The sequence below is a fragment of the Diuraphis noxia genome, unplaced genomic scaffold (assembly GCF_037042655.1).
Source record: "Diuraphis noxia isolate RWA-SAM2 unplaced genomic scaffold, SU_Dnox_SAM2 contig0004, whole genome shotgun sequence".
Taxonomy (NCBI): Eukaryota; Metazoa; Arthropoda; class Insecta; order Hemiptera; family Aphididae; genus Diuraphis; species Diuraphis noxia.
Genome location: NW_028301714.1, coordinates 33420970 through 33441271, shown reverse-complemented (window position 1 = coordinate 33441271; position 20302 = coordinate 33420970). Strand labels below are relative to the sequence as shown.

At 28.4% G+C, this 20302-nt stretch overlaps 1 protein-coding gene and 1 long non-coding RNA gene across 2 annotated transcripts; both read left to right on the top strand.

The window, feature by feature from the left end:
* Nucleotides 1–1680: 1680 nt before the first annotated feature.
* On the top strand, nt 1681–2468 carry LOC149055981 (uncharacterized). Its single transcript, XR_016191625.1, has 2 exons — nt 1681–2056; nt 2128–2468. It is a non-coding gene; the product is annotated as an uncharacterized LOC149055981 (long non-coding RNA).
* A 4053-nt stretch (nt 2469–6521) lies between these two features.
* Nucleotides 6522–11418, top strand: LOC107169541 (small ribosomal subunit protein eS7-like). Its single transcript, XM_015519307.2, has 5 exons — nt 6522–6683; nt 6815–6988; nt 8338–8519; nt 8766–8916; nt 11311–11418. Exons 2-5 carry the CDS (start codon nt 6815–6817, stop codon nt 11386–11388), a joined length of 585 nt encoding a protein of 194 aa, XP_015374793.1. The 5' UTR covers nt 6522–6683; the 3' UTR covers nt 11389–11418.
* Nucleotides 11419–20302: the final 8884 nt, after the last annotated feature.

Sequence of the window (20302 nt, the reverse complement as noted above, 5' to 3'; positions counted from 1 at the left end):
TTCGGTATATTATTCCAGTATAACCTAACAATTTTGCATTATGGTGGCATTATACGTGAAGAGTATGAGGCAACACTCACATGGGCTACGTTTCGTGTTTCATCAGGTACTACCTATGCCTACAGCCCTCCCTAATATTTTAACACATTGCAGCTGTACTTGAATACTTTCAAAAGTATCATTAAAAAGACTATAATATAATGTAAACAATCAACAATCAAAAGCTTTTTCAACTTGATAACACCACAGAATATATGAAATTTCATATATTCTGTGATAACACTTAAGAAGATGTCAGTGCATTTTTTATTTCTCTCTTTGACCCATGCACAACATATCAAATTTTACGTTCACTATATTGATAATAATTACCATTATCGTGAACGGAAATTTTGTTATATTGTACGTGGGTTAAAGAGAGAAAATATGCACCGACATCCTCTTAACCGGCCTAACTAACTTACTCTCTTTATTCTATCCAATAAGTCAAAGGTTGTAAACCTATGACTATTTGTAGTTTCAGCCAAAGGGTCTAGTGACCTTTGCATTTCATGATCTTTTCCTACGTATTCGGCATTATTAACATAACCAAACCTAACCTAACCTAACCCCTTCTCACACCTAACCTAACTTACCTAATCTTCCTCCCCCCACCTCACTCTCACCCATCTTCTCCCTTCTCCCTAAACCACACAATTTACCCTTCACTCTCTTCTCCTTCACCACTACCCCATAACCCCCTTCACCCCTTCTCACACTCCCACACCCTCACCCTATCTATCTATCACTCTCCTATCCCTCTCTCTCCCTAGCACTCTCACCCTCTCTCACTCTCTCTCATCCTCTCTTCTCTCTCTCTCGCCCTTTTCCTATATCTAACCCCCTTTTCCCTACTCTCTCACCACTCTCACTCTCCCAGTCTCAATAGTACCCTAGTACCTACAGGTCATCGTACCTGATAATCGGTGAAAATATTTAAATATTATTGAGGAAATTATAAAAAAAAAATTTAAAGTATAAAAGTATAATATTATACCAGACCAATTTCCTAATTTTTATCATGAATTTATTGATAGCCAGAATAGTTTTATACCAGTGGTTACAAAACAATTGATTAAAAGATTGCGGACAATGTATCCTCTGTTCAAATAATTATGTTTTTCATATTTCATGTAAGTTTTATATATATATTACATTTTATTGATTTTATTTTAAAATATTAAAAGAAATTAGTGTGCAATAAATTATTGGCTACTCATAAAAAAAATCTTAATAATATAATATATATTTGTACGGAAGATAATGATTTTAATAATAAATAAAAAATAACAATTGCACGGCGCGTGGAACCGGTGTCGACACGTAATCGACCGATGGCGTCGCGGCTCAGTTTTGGTGTGGAAACATACTATATGCGCATCATAAATACTATGGCACTCAACGTGTTAACAATATAAAAAAAAAGCCTCTTAAAAGTAAAAAATTATTTACCCCATATCTGAATCAATATCTGCCATAAAACTTCATCTCTGAAACATTGTTAACACATTTCACACAGGCTACACAGCTGAATATGATATATTCAGTTGACAAATTTTCACTGACAAATACCATCTCTGAAATTTCAATAAAATGTTCAACAATATTTTATGACCTATGAATTTTATTCATTACAGATAATATATATAGCTAAAATAACCCGTTTAATATGTTTAATTTTTATTTTGCCTAATTAATTATTAATTATTATGTGTTAAATGTTAATTCATGTTTTAAATATTTTATTCAAGACCCTATTAGTTTTATACGAATGCGTATTTCTTCAATAGCCACGAAAAATTAGTTGTCTACTAGGACTGGGGTATCTACCAGTTCATTTTTATTTTAATAATAGAAAGATTAATTATAATTATTACTTACACAGTTGCTATTTTTTACCAACTATAGGTATCATTAGAATATTTATCAATGGAAACCACACATTCTAACAAATCAAATGAAAGTTCACAACATTTCATTGAGCTCGTACCAGACTCTGGACTGATCAGACTAGTAGGTAAATAGTTATTTTATCTTGATCTCATGTTTATATGAACTTTATGTTACAACAGTTTATTTTAATTAAAGATTCAGAAAATGATAGCGTAAAAAGACAATGGCTTGAAAGAAGACGAAAGCTCAGAAACATCATCATAAAGGTCTAAAATATCAAAATGTGATGATATTTTAACTAATGATAATATTAACGAACAAGGTATCATGATAAATATTTTGGTAAAAACTTAAATAAAAACACTACGAGTCAATTGGTTTTATGGAGAGATATTAAAATTATTTAAGATTAAAAAGAATTTTCTGATAGATTGTTTTATAAAACAAATTATGATCAAGCTATCTTTAAAAAAAATGACAAGATTGAAGAAATTCAAAAATAAAATTATCAAACAACAATTTTACATTTACATTTAGTGAAGAGACTGGAATTACACAGATTAAAAAAATAATAATATTTAATTTCATTATGCTGAGCAAAACTTATTCCAAATAGGTACTTCCTATCATTTTATAAATGCTTAAAAATGTCTGAAATGAATAATACTAATAACGAATACAAACAATAATTTAAAAAACTAAGAAGAAAGTGATTAATTTATATAATTATAAATTTATAACATATTTTTATTTTTAAATCCATGGGTAGCATGATATTATTTATCATAAGGTCATGATAGTAATTATAATAAGTAATTATTTTTTTTTTACATTTTTATTTGAAACAAGTATTACCTACATTATTAAAATAAAAATAATTTATTTAAATTCGTATATATTGTTAGTCTTGTTGTTCAAAAGCATTTGATATTTTATTGTTAGTTGTTTAATTGTTTGTTACTTTGATACATAAAAATAAGTTTATTAACTTGAAGACAAGTAGTTATTTTTTTATTTTTATAAATTTTTTTTTTAAGATATTTATTAGGTGCATACAACTATTAAATCATTTATTGTCATAGGTACCTAGGTATTACCTGTACCATTACAATAATACAATAATTTTAATCAAATTTCAAATTAATAACAGTTAATAATATTTTATTATTTATTAGTAGGTACTTAATTTAAAGTTCAATACTGTATAGATGTATGGCACAAAAATTTCCAGAGCTTAAATTCAATAATGCCATATTTTAGTATGTAGCTGACTTTTTCCAGTATCCATTTTGAAGTTCTATATGCAATACCTACAGACACTTCTCAAAATATGGTAGTCTTGCATCTACTTAAAAAATTGTAAAAGGCCTTAAATCTGACTTTTTGGGTTTAAGATAGTATTTTATTATATTTAAAAAATTCGTAATATAAAGTATTTAAGTTTTTAGATTCAAATACATATAGGTAAGAACTCTTTGCGAAAATCACTACTTTAAAAGTAACCAGACTTGTATCTCCATTTTTTTTTAATAATTTTAAGCCGCAAAATAATAGGTATGAAAACAAGCTTACCTTAAATATCGATTCTTTCGGACTTCGGTGGAGTCCGTGACGTATATGCACTCCGACGATGACGTGGAAACGCATCAGATGATACTAAATGAATTGAAATCTGAAAATAATGTGATTTATGAAAAAAAAATATTTTACGGAATACAGTATGTTATTCGCTTATTCGTTCATGTCTGCTTTGATGGCTAATTGAAATATTAGAATCTTTAATCGAGAACGTCTTCTACGATGACTTTGACAATTGCCATAGATTATAATTGTATTATATTAAGCCAATAAGATAAATTCATAGGACCATAGATATATATTATTATAATACAGCTTTAATATCAATGAGGTACGTATAAACAATTTGTCCATTTAAATAATGAAATTTGATATAAGTATATAACAATTATATCGAAATAATTTATAATTTTAACTTAAAATTATATATAATGTATATAACAATATACTTATAAAGTACCTAGGTATTATTTTAACAATTTTTTTTTTAATTTTTTAATTTTACTATCGATTAAAATGGCGTTTAAATATGTTTTTTATGAACTATTTAATAACAATGTAAATTTAAATAAATGGGATAACTGCTTTTTATAAAGTTAACATAAAGTTATCCAGTGTATTCATTAAGTTTTCATATCTATCATTCCAGGCGCCAGCTATAGTTAGTAAAATTTCATGTCAAATATTTAATACATTTAATAATTAATATTTAATACAATAAATTAATTTATTGGGTAGGTATAAATTATATATTATTTTAAGCTATTCGTGGATATTTTAAATTATAAATTGTATTAGTTAAATTCCGATAGATATTAATAATAATATGTTTCCCGTAAAAAACGTTATACTTACCTAAATGTAATTCAAGCTATCTTATAATAATATTTGTCTATTGTCAATTTCTAAACATACCTAGAGCAATTTTCAAAATACTTCAACCAATATCTAGTTTTTATTTAACAGTGCTTTCACTGCGCCTTATGATTTGTTATGGGCATTTTTTTTAAGGCTTATTATATTATAGAAAGAACATTTTATAAATATTGAATTTAAAATTAAATTAAATTTGAATGTTCAATTGATGGTCATTAATTCAATGAATCAAAAAAATAAATAAAAAAATTCATTTAATCAATGCGAAAATCACTATAGTAAAAGTGTATACAGACATGTTTCCCCAAATTTTTTATTGACAGGCTTTAACTATTTTCGATACGTGGGTCGTTGATAAAGAGTCATAAGTAAATAATAATAAAACAATAAATGGTTGTCAAATGCCAAACTGAACCATACAAACTAGTCCTCAAGTTCATAAATCAAAACACCTACAATATTTCATGAGTATACGATTTATTTAACTACTTAAAGCATTTTTTTTTTTGTGGGCTGGGGTTTGTATGAAAACTGTCTGTTGAGAATAAAAATATTTATGCGTAAAGTATAAATAATAATACGAGTGGGCCGTGTAAAAACTAAAAAGTAACTCGACAACTGCCGAGCTACTGTTTACAGTTGCTTCGCGTATTTTATGCATTGCGCGCTTCGGTACCTATAAAAATTGTGTGTCCGCGACGCTTGTCCGTTTCGAAAAATATATATTAAATTAAATCATTTGCAACAAAAGAATATAAAAACTTACAAAAATATTGTTTCTTCTATAGTGAAATTTCAGTTTGTCCGGTTATTACAAACGCTATAACGCATTTATTACGCATCATCTCCGCTTTTCTGAACTGGAACTTAGTATAGATACCTATTGATTTTTATGAAATTATTCATTGACCCCAACAGAATATATTAAACTGGCTGTTGCCATAGGTTTATACTATTATAATTTATAGGTATTATTATTACATAATAAGTAATTATAAATAGTTATAACGTCTTAGAGATTTTAGAAATGTTCCGCATTCATCGATGACATAGCTATACATGGTATCAACTATTTTGTCGTATTCTCAGAAATTTAAAACTATTATAAAATACCTTAAACCTTTATAAGCTGCAGGGTTCGGATTTTATAGCATTTGCTATTTATTATAGGATAGAGATAAAAATAGCAGAGTGGGCTGTAAATTTGTTTAATGCACCACGGACTCTAAATATGAAATTTTATTTTGCTATTTTTTGCATATTTGAAGAATTTTAGAATCTTAGTGCTAGGTACTTAAATCATTTAGTTCTTTTACAATAATATATGTTAATAATATATTATTATTATTAATGTGAAATACCAAATACATACCTGCATGCAAAAAGTAATTATTAAAAGTAAAAAAAAAATTCACTTACTAAATAAATTTTGAGAAATTTCTTTATAAGGAATTAGGTACCCTGGACAACATTAAAAAACAATAATAATTGAGGTCAATAGACAATAATTTACTAACAATGTTGATTTATTAATCAAATAACTTTAGTCTTAATCGAACGAACCATTTTAACTTTTATTAACATTGAAAGATTGTATTATATAATCAAGTTTTTATAGACGATATTCTTTATCAATATTTATCCAAAATATACTGTAAATATTTCAACAACTTTTAAATAGCTTCAAATCTTTTAATTTTTAATTATTTTTATAACATAATTTAAACATATTAAATAATTATTATTCATTTGTCGCTCAGCAGTATTCGCAAGACTACCCAAATAAAAATGCTATTAAGAAATTTAGTTTTTAATTTGTATGTTGTAGTTAGCACACTTACATACACGTAGCTTATAACTAAATTATGTTTTGCTCAATTGAGGTTACAAAATTCGACATGAGAAAATAAAATAATTTCAAATCTATTAAATATGGGGGGAAAATGCCAGGCCAAAAATGCCGTCCCAGATTTTTACAGCATGTACAACCGTCGTAGAAGAGAGGATGTGACTCGCCGTGCGTTTGTGCACACTGTTGTATCGTACCGGCGACAGTCGTCCGAAACTCTAAAAGTCCAAACCACGTAAAAAAACACAACCTACAAGCGTTAATTGAGATATTGTGGAGGGGATAGACACGTAACACACGGTCTCACCATCGCCAAGAACAAATTTGTAGCCGCCATTCGCAATTTACTTTTTAGTGTTACTGTGTTAACACTTCTACATAATTTTTGGTTGCGTTTTCGCCTTTATTTATCCAGTCGTCGGATCAGCACTCGGAAATCACAAACAAGGTACGTAATTCTATCATTTCGGTGAGCGCTCCGCGGTCTTGGCCATGGCGCTACCCTTTCAGGCCAGTTGATCGTCTGATTCATTTGGATGAAATATTTTTATATTAACACGCCAACTTGTGTCTATATAGATGCCTGTTCCCGCGCAATCCAAAATCGTCAAGAAAGGAAACTCGGAGCCTGATCAGTTTGAGCTGTCCATCGCCCAGGCCCTGCTTGAGTTGCAGAACAACAGCGACTTAAAGGCCCAACTTCGTGAGCTGTACATCACCAAAGCCAAGGAGATTGAGCTGTTCGGCAAGAAGGTAAGCTACCGACCACACAGTATTGGTCGAAGGTACTTATTGGAGTGCTGTGGTAAAAATATTCAATTTTCCGTTTTTATGTTACCCGATATTTATTTTTTTTATCTCTAACAAATCTTTTCTTTCTCATCAACATCAATGACAATTAAATTTTTAATTATACTCAGCATAATATATTTTATGATATAAGTTAGTAGGTACCTATCAACTTTTTCCACTCGTTATAATATTTCTTAATTTTTGTACCTACATATAGCAACATTTATTTGCCATCCTCGTAATCAAAGATTGTTAATATGTCCGGTCTTTAAATTAAATTTCTTCCTTCGCCTATTGGTGCAATTTTTGTTTTTTGGCAGCGTTTAGATTTTTGCGTTTTGCCAATACTGTATAGCTTGTTTTCTAAATTGTATTTACTTGCAGAACAAACGCAAAGGTCGAGGCGCTGCCACACCATGAAGCCTACAATTTTACGATGCTACCGGCTCAAGTTGGCCAGTCATAGGAAATAATGTACTGAATGAAAAAAAATAGTTGAGGAGCTAATTGAAACTGTTGATTTTACATAACCCTGGATCTGACCATGTGTTTGAATATTCAACTGTTAAAATATCTATTTTATAATTTTGTGTAAGTTTAATTTTCCTGAAATAGTTTTTTACATTTTATCTACGTAACTACCAAGTTATGAATTTAGCCCTATCAATGTGTTTCTATAAAGTTAGTAAGGTGTGAGGTTAACTTAAACTTATAATATAAAAAAAACTAGGATACTCAATGGTTAATATAATGAAATATCTCTATTTTTACCTGTATTTTCACAATATTTAATATGTAAGGCTTCACTGATCTATTATGATAATGTATAATCTTATAAGTCTGATGATTGTCAGATTTGTTGTCTTTATCGATCTTTTTTTAATCAAGATAAATATTGTGTTTATTTTATTAATATTTTTAAAAGAAATTTTATGCCTATTGCGCTTAATGGAAACATTTGTCTAATCTAACGGCTAATAACATATTTGTTGGTCACTGAACATTTCTATGCTATGGCGCATCTCTATTTTAAAATCAATAGTATTATTGTTTTAATGGACGTTAATATAGTAATATGTCACATAATGTGCAGTTGCCTATTTTTTTACGCATCATCAAATTCGTTGTGTCCTTGTTTTCGTTCACAATGGTCCACACTGGTGCCATATTAAAGTATTGGTCTTTGATATCTGTAGTATTTTTATGTACTATAGTCTTGATCTATTATAACCACACATTTTATTTCTATTATACTAAATTTTAGAATGATAATAACTTCGTTATTTCTCAACATTCTTAAATTTTTTTAGAGTGTCATTATCTATGTGCCTATGCCACAGCGAGCTCAATTCCAAAAAATTCAAGCTCGTTTAGTTAGAGAACTAGAGAAAAAGTTCAGTGGCAAGCATGTTGTATTCATTGGTGATCGAAGAATATTGCCAAAACCAACTAGGAAAACAAGAACAAAGAGCAATCAAAAGCGTCCAAGAAGGTATATTTGACATCAAAATATTAATATGTATTTTAGTCTGCGTGTTACTAATGTATATTTAATTGATACATATAGCGTCTAAGCGGACATAAATTAAAATATGTTTTCAATTCGTATGTTAAAAATTTTAATACAAAATGTATTATTATTATTATGTTAACATAACAATATTATAATAGTATTAGGTAATTGTTAAATTTAATATTTGTTTTGTTGGAGTATTTACAATTTATCAATTTATTTCAGCCGAACTTTAACTTGGGTTTACGATGCAATCCTTGATGATTTAGTCTATCCAGCTGAAATTGTTGGCAAACGTATCAGAGTTAAATTAGATGGGAAACAAATTATGAAAGTTCATTTAGACAAAACTCAGCAAACCAATATAGAGCACAAGGTAATACATTTATAATATTATACTTATTTTTAAACTACCAAATATAATAATTTGAAAAGTTGTTTGTTAAGTAGGTATTCTGTTTTTAACTTGAATATTATAATTATTATTAGCCTATACTCTTTTTTAAATGAGAATACACTGTGTTGTACATTATTGTCAGATGTAAAATCACATACCCCTCCCACAAAATTAATAATTATCTTCTAATGTCACCATTGGTAACTTGACCATATTTTTTTTCCCATAATACTTATTTTACAATTTAATTTAGCTTTTAGTTCATAGGTATATCACTATTTTAACAAGTTACATTTTTTTTTCAAATACACTACTGTTGACTTCTGTATTAACTACTTTGACTTATCATTTAAAAATATATATACAGGTGTCCCGCGAGGATTTACCCATTATGATATCTCTCGAAATTATAGATATATCAAAATTCTGGGTTTGTAATAAGATTCACAGGGTTAAGAACTACAATTATTTCATTTTTAATATTTTTGTTAAAAATTTAAAAAATATATTTTTTTATTTAATTATTTTCAAAAGAAAAAAAAAAATCCATTTTGTAGAATTTATTTTTCTGAAAATATTGACGTTTCAAAATTTAATTTCCTAATTTTTTATATTTTTTATAGTTTTGAAGAAATAGAATATAATTATAAATTTATTACTATTTGAAACACGGACCATATGGGAATGTGGAATGAAAATAAAATTTTGAAACGTCAATATTTTCAGAAAAATAAACTTTACAAAATGGCTATCTCTAATTTTTTTGTGAAATAGTTAAATATAAAAATATATTTTTTAGCTTTTTTACCAAAACACTAAGATAAATTATAATATGAAACAATTGTAATTCTTATCCCTGTGAGTTTTATTACAAAACCAGAATTTTGATATTACCATTATTTCGGGAGATATTGCAATGGGTAAATCACCTTCTATATATTTAATCAACGCAGATCGTATTTATTCCTAAGGTAAATTGTTTTATTACTTACCTCGTTAATTACATTTTATACAAAGTATAAATAAGTAGTTAAAATTCTTAGATGCACTACAGCGCTCTTTACAGTTTTCTTTAATTGTCAAGTTCTATCCATGTGCTATATTATATTGATTAGATATAATTTTTATGATCTTCTAGCCCTTAAGAAGATTTTATCCATTTTTAACCTACATTTTTAAATATACAAATACTAAAAATACTTTTAAGATGCACTACAGCGCTCTTTACAGTTTTCTTTAATTGTCAAGTTCTATCCATGTGCTATATTATATTGATTAGAAATTATTTTTATGATCTTTTAACCCTTCAGAAGATTTTATCCTTTTTTAATCTACATTTTTAAATGTACAAATAATAAAAATACTTTTTAAGATGCACTACAGCGCTCTTTACAGTTTTCTTTAATTGTCAAGTTCTATCCATGTGCTATATTATACTGATTAGAAATTATTTTTATGATCTTTTAACCCTTCAGAAGATTTTATCCTTTTTTAATCTACATTTTTAAATGTACAAATAATAAAAATACTTTTAAGATGCACTACAGCGCTCTTTACAGTTTTCTTTAATTGTCAAGTTCTATCCATGTGCTATATTATATTGATTAGATATAATTTTTATGATCTTCTAGCCCTTCAGAAGATTTTATCCTTTTTTAATCTACATTTTTAAATGTACAAATAATAAAAATACTTTTAAGATGCACTACAGCGCTCTTTACAGTTTTCTTTAATTGTCAAGTTCTATCCATGTGCTATATTATATTGATTAGAAATGATTTATTTTAATCCTCTTAGCCTTAGGAAGATTTTATCTATTTTTAACCTACACTTAATTGAAATATGCTAAGTTATAATTCCAGATTCTCTACAGTTTTCCTTAATTGTCTTTAAAACAATTACATTTTAAATAATTTAATAAAATATAATTTTCATATTCTTATAAGTTAGTGATTTATATTTCATTTTAAGTAAAAAATTTGGAATAAAAGTATTTACTCAGAACAAGTTGAATATATTTCATTATGTCTGTGTGTTACTAATGTATGATTGAAATTGATACAATTAGCGTCTAACCAGACAAATATTAAAATATGTTGATTTATTGTAAATATATCAGTGAATATTTTATTGATTTTTTTAGTCTATTGACATAACATTAGGTATTTCACTAAAAATTGACTTCCTAAAATTGGTGTAAAAAAATCTACTAACTAACCGAGATGTTAGTACCATATCATTGATATGGTTCTATTATCCCGATGGCAGGATAGTTTTATACCAGTTTTGACCATAAAATTTCTAGATAAAATATCTTTCATGTATTCACTAAACGTAATACCTGAATAACATTATTTTGTTTTATTTTTATAGGTAGATACATTTGCATCTGTGTACCGAAAGTTGACTGGCAGGGATGTGACTTTTGAGTTTCCAGAACCATACTTGTAAACTTAGCCCAATAAAAATATGTTTATTTTATTATCTGTTAATTTTTATTTTCTACATAATATATTAAAGATAACTACTGCAATAGCAATATTGTCTATAAATCTTAAATTACTACACTCTAGTTTTAGTTAGCAGTTCTCAGTAGAATTTAAGAAAGGGCCAAATTTAATTTTTGAAAATCACTTATTAAATCGTAATACTTGATTAATTTTATATTTTTATTGATAATAATTATCAATATAAAAATGTTAAACTGCAGTTACTGAATTTAGGAAGAATAATTAAATAAGACAGAATGTTTTGTTAGGAAAGGGTATTATAGGAAAAGTTTATGAATGATACAAACGTTTTTCTTAGACTTGGGATTTTAGATTTTAGAATGTACAAAAATTTTAGTGTGGCCCATGTAGTGGAGACTGCAGTTTTAGTTAAAGTCAAGTGATAATTATAATATACAATTTATTATAGATTATTGAATATAATTATTATTTATGTGAACATAGTTCATAACAATTTATTGGCTTTTTCGTCTATTATCTTTTAAAATTAAATGTCTTTGTCTTACTAATGTATAGGTAATATACCAAAATGTATGTCTGGTAGTTCTGATTTTGTGTTTTTAGTTTATTAGAATGAATTGACCAATTATCATACTTAAACTTAATAATATAATCTGTTCTTTTTTGATTTTCAAGATATTTTTTTTATAATTTAATTATGATTATAAAAAACCAATTAGGATAACACTGATAATATTCTTACTTTTAAATTTGAAAATAGGCCAATTCATTCTATTATTTAAACTGATAACACAAAATTGGAACTGTTGGTTTGTAGATTTTGGTATATTATGCGTTTTGATATCTTATGTTACGCTTCATGTCTGTATAGTAAAATTCCTTGAAACCGAAAAATCAATGGATTTCATTACAGGGGGGGGGGGGGTTATTGTACTTGTGAATATGTGATATTATCTTTTAGTTAGATTCCTTTCAATGTTAGTTATTGGTAAAAAAATGTTTGTTCACTTTAACAATACTTATATTAGTTTACAAACTAAAGTTGGAATATACATATTATGTCCAGCGAAAGAACGCACCAATGTTGTGCATCCCCATGATACCCTGCTATCGAAACTGATTCCTCTATGACTGAGTATCGCGTGGAAATGGATTGATAAATCAAAATTTAGTGGGCATGCGGCACATTCTCTTGCTGGACAGAGTATAATTTTAGACAAGTCTCATACTTAACTAACAAATTCCGTTTAACATTTGATTTACCAATCAAATGACCCAGGTCAAAATAAAAGATTGGGCCATACCTATATGCATATGAAATTTAGAAATTGAGCAATATGTAATATATATTACATATAATCAGTGTTGGTCACCGGTTAACGGGCGCTCAGCACAGATCTCTATTTTGTCGGTGAGTGAGTATGGTCCTGGCTGTTGGGTATCTTAAATCTTGACGTGCTATTGATATTAAATATTTTATTTATATTTTACATTGATAAATTTGTAAGGTGCAGTCTAGTGACATATCTATCTTTTTAACAAGTATGGATTTATAATTCAAATAATCATAATATTTTGATTATTACAAGCATTATTTTTATATGATGTTAATAATAAACATAAATTATAAATGTTGAGCACCATTGTTATTTGAATGTGTGCTAATTAAAGGAAAAAACAATACTTTTAGAACTAAGTTTAACGTTAAATATTTTTTTGACGTATTTATTACGAAAAGGTCTGCAATGCGGTGTCTCATCCGCATCCTGCGTTTTGTTTCAACGGTTAGGTTTAATAAGAACGCTGCACGGGCCTAAATTTTGAAGTCCAAGCCCGTCCAAAATATAGTTTTACTTGTGATGCCCGGCCCGATTTATTTTACTTCGATATACTACGTTCCAGGCCAGTTCAATATACGTATAACTTGAATATAATATATTATATAGCCAGACCCAGTTCGAATTTTCACTGAAATATATATGACCTTGGCCATATCTTCAAATGGTTAAAACCACTGCTGTACACTATTAGGTAGGTACTCTATTGAAATTTGATATTTAAGAATCGAACTTCCATCAAGGTTAGGGTAAATCTCTGGGTAAAGGAGGGACACTTGTTTTTCGTGGATCTTATAGTAGCTGGTAATAATGTAGGTATGATTAATTCATATACTCATTATAATTAACAATTGGGGATGGGCGCTGGCTTGTACATTTCTAAGTTTGTTCCTTGTAAAAATAAAATGATTTGCGCCACTAAAAGTAAGACAACACAAAGCATATTATCAATAACTTAACTACAATTCATTCGTTGGTTCTTCGTAGGAATAGTCCTAATTTACTGCATTTATATTCATACATTACCTAATACAAATACCTACCTATTATAATACATATCAATTTTCAATACTACAGTTGTTTTAAGGAATTATTTATAAAGTCGAAGCTCTGACGTATTATATTACGTGTCTATACAGTATACATAGTATCTCCATATTATATATAGTTACAAATGTTACAATAGGCTTATAACATATTTTTGAAATAGTCCCGTTATAAATGGTTTGATGAATTTTAGACAAACATATGAAACTAAGAAAATATATGATGGTGTAGGTACTATGCAGTGGCGGATCCAGGACTTAATTCTTTTTTTTTGCGGGGGGGGGGGCATAGTCCAAAACGCAAATCTTAATTTTTGTCACTAATTATTAACAAATACATGCAAATAGACAATAATTTTAAATGTGTATTTTTTTTATTTGTTAAAGATTATATTTAAATTAGGTATAATAATATTGTAAAAAATTTATAACGATAAAGATAATTGTAAAATAATTATAAAAATTAATAAAACCTAACTTATGCCAATGGGGGGGGGGGGCGAGGCCCTTCGCCCCCTTAAATCCACCGCTGGTACTAAGGGGATATTATATTTCTCATACATGATGTATGTAGTTTTAAGGAAGCATTATAGAATCGATCCGATGTGAAATTCGGCGATAGCTCACGAAGAAGCCACACATTTTATTAAAAATATTCTAATTAAAAAAAAAACAGTTTTGGTTGCAGGGTGTGCACTAAATCAATTTTTAATTATCGTTCCAAACGTTTTTCAGGATATTCTTGGTAATTTTCTTTAATTTTTAAATACATTTTTCTCTTTTACAAATTATTTAGTAAATTAATAATCTTAACCTATCTATTAATTATACTACTTTGACAGAGTTTGAGATATGTCTATGGGTGGAGATTTTTTTTAAAACTCGAGGAACGCCAGGGTAAGCTATTTGAAATAAAATATATATACATCAATTACATCGGCATGACAATAAAAAATAAAAGCCAATAGTGTTGTAGTTCAATTTTTGGTAACATTGTAGGTATTGTATAAGATTATTTATCATTTATCCTGGATACCCAGAGCTGCTGTTTGGACGTTCATTTTTTTCTTTGGCCCTTCACCAACCGATTTATTCCCATGTCGCGTTATACTTCTGTTGGGGAGGGGATTGGAAGGATTATTTTTGACTTTCGATAAATCTTGTGGATTCGGTCTATTTATATATTTCATAATGTATACAAACGTGATCGCAAAAACATGGCTTGGTTTTTTTTTATGACAGTGCTACAACATTTGTTGTCTAGCGTAATATATATTATAGCATTCATATAAAATACACACAATATAACAAATAAAAAAAGTTAAAAAAAAATGAAAAACGTAATATTTACTACACATAAAGCATATAATTATATGAATTGGATGGGTTGTGGATCACTAAAATGTAGATGCACTGTAGCGTGTGTATCTTTTTAAATTTAAAAGTCATATTGTTACGTCTTATCGTTCAGTTAGAACGTTTTTCACATTTATTAACGCACACATCGCTCACACAATATATGACATAATCTGTCATATACCTACCTACTTATGCATAATATTTTAATGTAGGAAGTATACTAAAATAATATACTTAAGTTATCCATTTTATAGATATAAACATATTATTTTTTTCTTTCTATGATTTTTAAGAATGTTTATGGATAATTGAGTATAACTTTTCGAAAAATATTATCTCCCTATAATGAATGTCTTTGCTCAACTATTAAAATACAGAAGCTACTTAGGTGCTATGAAATGCGTGTGTTATCAAGTAGGTACCTACTGCTGCTGGTTTGTTGTGCATAATAATGCATATATTTATAATTACTTTAAACTTTTTTTTTTATTATTTGAACTTTGTGTTACAATTAGTTTCAACGATTAAGTGACATTAATTACAAGATATAAATAAGCTTTTTACAAATAAGAAAGAAAAGAAGATATCTGATTAGATTAAAAAGCCTGTATGGTTGAAAAAGGATAAAATGTACAAAATAATATTTTTTGTTGGGTTGAAAAGATATTTTTGGTATCGATAGGAATGTTGGAAAATTTTAAAAGGGAAAAAAGTTGATCCCGTTGGGTTGATAGGCAAACTTAAAACACAAACCATTAAAAAATATTCATAATAACCTAATAAAAATAATATAATAGGTATCAAATCAATGTTTTATTTTGAATAGCTAACGAATAAACTATCTATAGGCATGCATAACATAATATGTCATATTTATAATATTATATATAGATAGGTATCTATATAGCATTACTTATACCTATACTTTTGGGCTTTGGCACATGACTAAATAATTGTATTGACGTAGCAGGTACCTACCTATACAATTTAAAACTTACAATCTAACAAATATTCACAAATTAGCCACCTAATCAAAATTCATTAAAATTAAAATTGAAAATCACGAACATTTTTAGCGATTGGATCAATTTACACGTAGGAACCAATCAGTGGCGACTATTTAAAGGGGAGGCTAGTGGACTGCAGCCCCCCACCCATAGGCGCAAATCGCAGGGGTGCTAAGGGTGCTTAGCACCCTGAATTTTAATGCTAGCACCCCGAATCCCGTGATTATAACTTATAGTACTATTACCATCACATTTTCAAAATAATTACATTTATTAAAAATTCAAAAACAGTTTTATATTTATTTAATTATTTATAATATAATATGTCGAGTAGTACGTCTGGATATATTAAACTGCAATGACGTATAAAACATATTATATAACAGTGGCGTAGCCAGGATTTTTTTTAGGGGGGGGGGGGTTTTAATAACAGAATACATTTTACCACGACCAAATGATTGTATTCCTATATTATAAACATTATATTTTTGATATAAATACGGCTGAGGGGGAGGGTTATAACACCCAAAACCCCCCCCCCCCTGGCTACGCCACTGTTATATAATATCATAATAATTGTGAAATTATGATATTAACGGGAAATAATAAATTGTTAAACATATTATAGGTATGTAAATAATAAAATTCGGAGTATCTATAATCTACGCAAACCGACCGCAACACGACACTACAGGTATATAGTTTTGTTTAATTAGACCCGCAGTGTGTAATATATAGTAATAAATAGGATTAAAATAATTTTTAGAGAGCGATCTAGTCATTGATAAAGACATAATTTTAAATAAGTTTGCTGAAAATAAGCGCACATTGCCTTTACATTTTTAATAAATAAATAATAATAATAAAATGTTTAATTGTGTTTGTTTGATTTTTATTTTATATTTTTATTTATATAATATATAGCATAGTACTATTGGGGTGTGTTTTTGTTTTTTTGTTTTTTTTTTTTTTTTACTATTGCCCCTCACGAGTTTGGTCTGTTCCCTCAAAAATTTTTAGTGCTTAAGCCCCCCTAATGTTTTTTGGTGATTTGCGCCTATGCCCCCACCCCCGCGAAATTACAGTCATAACTGTTAAATATATAGGCGTTAAATAATTTGTTAGTTGCTATAAATTATTCATTACATAATCATATGATTCGGATTTCGGTTTCTTAGTTCTGTTACAGAACTTCTGTATACGATATTACGACCGTAAATAAATCTTATACAATTAAATAAAGACGTTGGGCGTATCACACGCACTTGTGGTAGTAGGTAGGTACCGTATTTTTAATAATATTAATGTTTTCGTACATAATATACGTGTGTCGGGCGTGTGTGTAGTCGTGTAGACGACAATGCCGTGTGATTTCATTTTTTTTTTTTCAATAACGTCGGAAACGTTTAAATTGGATAAAAGATAAAATATATTATAACAACTGCCTATACTAACAAGTCATCATATTTAACGGCGTCGTGTCATGTGTGTACCTAACCTACCTGCAGCTATAATATCTAACCTACCTACCTGTAATATTGTCGTTTCACAATCATCGGTTTAGGTATATACGACTGTCGATGCAAGCCTTTATGTTTATTTTCAGTTCGTTAAAATGACAAACGAACACACATGGTCAGCCGCACACTCCATAATAATATAATAATAATAATATCGTATACTATTATGGCGGACAGCGTGATTGTTTCTTTTTTAATATTTCTATATAATATACACACTTCACTATTATAAATTACATTATAAGTTGTACATTGGAAATTCTTTAGTTTTAGATAATAATGTATATAAATGTTATTAGCTCGTTAATTTTAATAACTATCGTAGAAACTCGACGTTGCATAATCCGCCGATTTAGGATTTACATTAAATTATGGAAGCATTATGTTTCACATAATAAATACCTACCACATTTGGTGTGTTATTTAATTATAATTATTTATATAAAGTTTGCGATTTCATAAAGTCGGATTATATGTGTACAGTACTCGTTACTCGTTTATACGTGGCAAATATGCCCGTGTAATAGATCGAGGTAGAAAGGCCCAGGTCAGAAACAAAAATTATGTGCATGTTATATATACGGATCAGAACGAAATTTGATTACAATAGTAAATAGTAAATATAGTGTAAAAATAATTCAACAATATTTACTATTTTAGGGATTTTTTACGTGATTTCCGTAACCGGCACGAGGAATGACATGAGTGTATTATTACTAGGTACAATATTTTTGAATGATTATTATTTTTTTTTCATATAAAATATATCTTATACAATAAACCTATATCTACTTCCCATAATTTGTAATGTAAAATAATTATTATAATTTTATAAATAACATGTGATGTTTTGTAAAAAAAAAGTATTCGACAAAAAATTGGTAGAGAATCTGCGATTTATAAAAATCTTTCACCGGGTGTCCGTGTTCTACAATAGGTTAAGACCTCTGATGTATTAGTACAACTGTATATATTATATTGTATGAAGATATAAGTTCATGTTATTTATATACAGTTTATCGTATAACATATGAACATATCATAAAATATTAAAATGTTAAGGTGTGAATACATTAATTTTACTTCTACATTTTACGGTCATTTTATAATAGTCTTATGAATAATTAAAACTCTAAAAGGACCAACTCGTTATATTTCCACTTTCCAGTGAATTGTGCATAAATAAAAATATATTACTATAGTCATAAAAAAACTTATATCACTTGACTACTCATCGTGGCGCAAAGAAAATAATTATTTAAACTAGATAGGTACATCCCAATCTTATAATGGTTATACAATTTATATATATATATATATATATAATTTATATTTATATGTATAGCCTATATAACCATATAGGTAGTGCCGGTACTGGTGTTAAAATAGTACCTAGTACAGCGGTTCTCAACCTTTTTATAGTCACGTACCACCTACACAATTTGAAAATTTTTACGTACCACTTGACAATTTTTTCGCTTATTAATAATGTATACGTTTATGTTATATGTATAGAATTTCGTTAATAAATTAATTTTTTATAAAGGTAGATTTTCTTCACGTACCACCTATGAGCTTTCCGCGTACCACTAGTGGTATACGCGCACCACAGGCTGAGAACCGCTGACCTAGTAACTTCATTATTTATACCTCTGTCTTTCTGTATTTTTCCAGCGTAGGTATATACTATATTCTCGAGAGACTTCTACAGAAGACGTTCCGCGTTGTTGGCTATGAATATAATATCATCTATCATCTATATTATGAAATATGTATATATATTATTTATAAACTATAACATAATAATATATTGCTTATATATTGTTGTTGTATACATCATCGTTAACCGAAGCACGCACATCCTTTGCTTTGCAATAATTCTGTTTTTAGTCATTCATATTTTCGTTTTTGAGAGCTTAATATGTTTTCATATACACGGAAATATCATAACGTCCTACAAAAATTGTGTTCATTTCACCCTCATTCGCCGTGTCCAATAATAATACATCACCGCAGTTGTATATATATATATATATATATATATATTATATTCCATTATAAACATATGTGTGTTGATGATATTATGTACTACATGTATACATATATCACAGCTGCGTGTAGTCCTCGTCCGCTGTTTGTTGTACATAATATATAGATACCAGTTGTACACGGTATAGGTACCTCCCCTGCAGAAATTCGTGCTGACGTCAAAATCACACCGAGTAAACGGCAACATTTTTGAGCGCCTCCTAACCATTCAACGGGATTATTATCGATTGAACCCGACGCAAACGACGACTATAATAATAATATGTATATACGCGGTGGTCTCGACACACACACACACAAATTGCCCGACATGGCCGGCCACTTTGTGTACGATAATATTGTATAGTGTATATAATATATATATACATATCATACGTGCGTGAGATTTCATGACCGAGTTTTTTTATTTTTATTATTTATATATATATACAATGTACAAGTAACGGATAGATGGTATTTTTTTTTTATCAAGCGCATGTTTTTCGAGCATAAAACTTTGTTTGTTCGTTATTATTTTTTACTCCAAAACAACCTTGACAAGTTCACACATGCATAAACGTAGTTTTTTAAGTCGTT

Bases quoted from the DNA above. Each gene is read 5' to 3' on its own strand.
- LOC107169541 (XM_015519307.2), top strand. From the start codon at position 6,815: ATGCCTGTTCCCGCGCAATCCAAAATCGTCAAGAAAGGAAACTCGGAG. The intron at 8,520-8,765 runs GTATATTTGACA...AATTTATTTCAG, and splicing joins AATCAAAAGCGTCCAAGAAG to CCGAACTTTAACTTGGGTTT. The intron at 8,917-11,310 runs GTAATACATTTA...TTATTTTTATAG, and splicing joins AAACCAATATAGAGCACAAG to GTAGATACATTTGCATCTGT.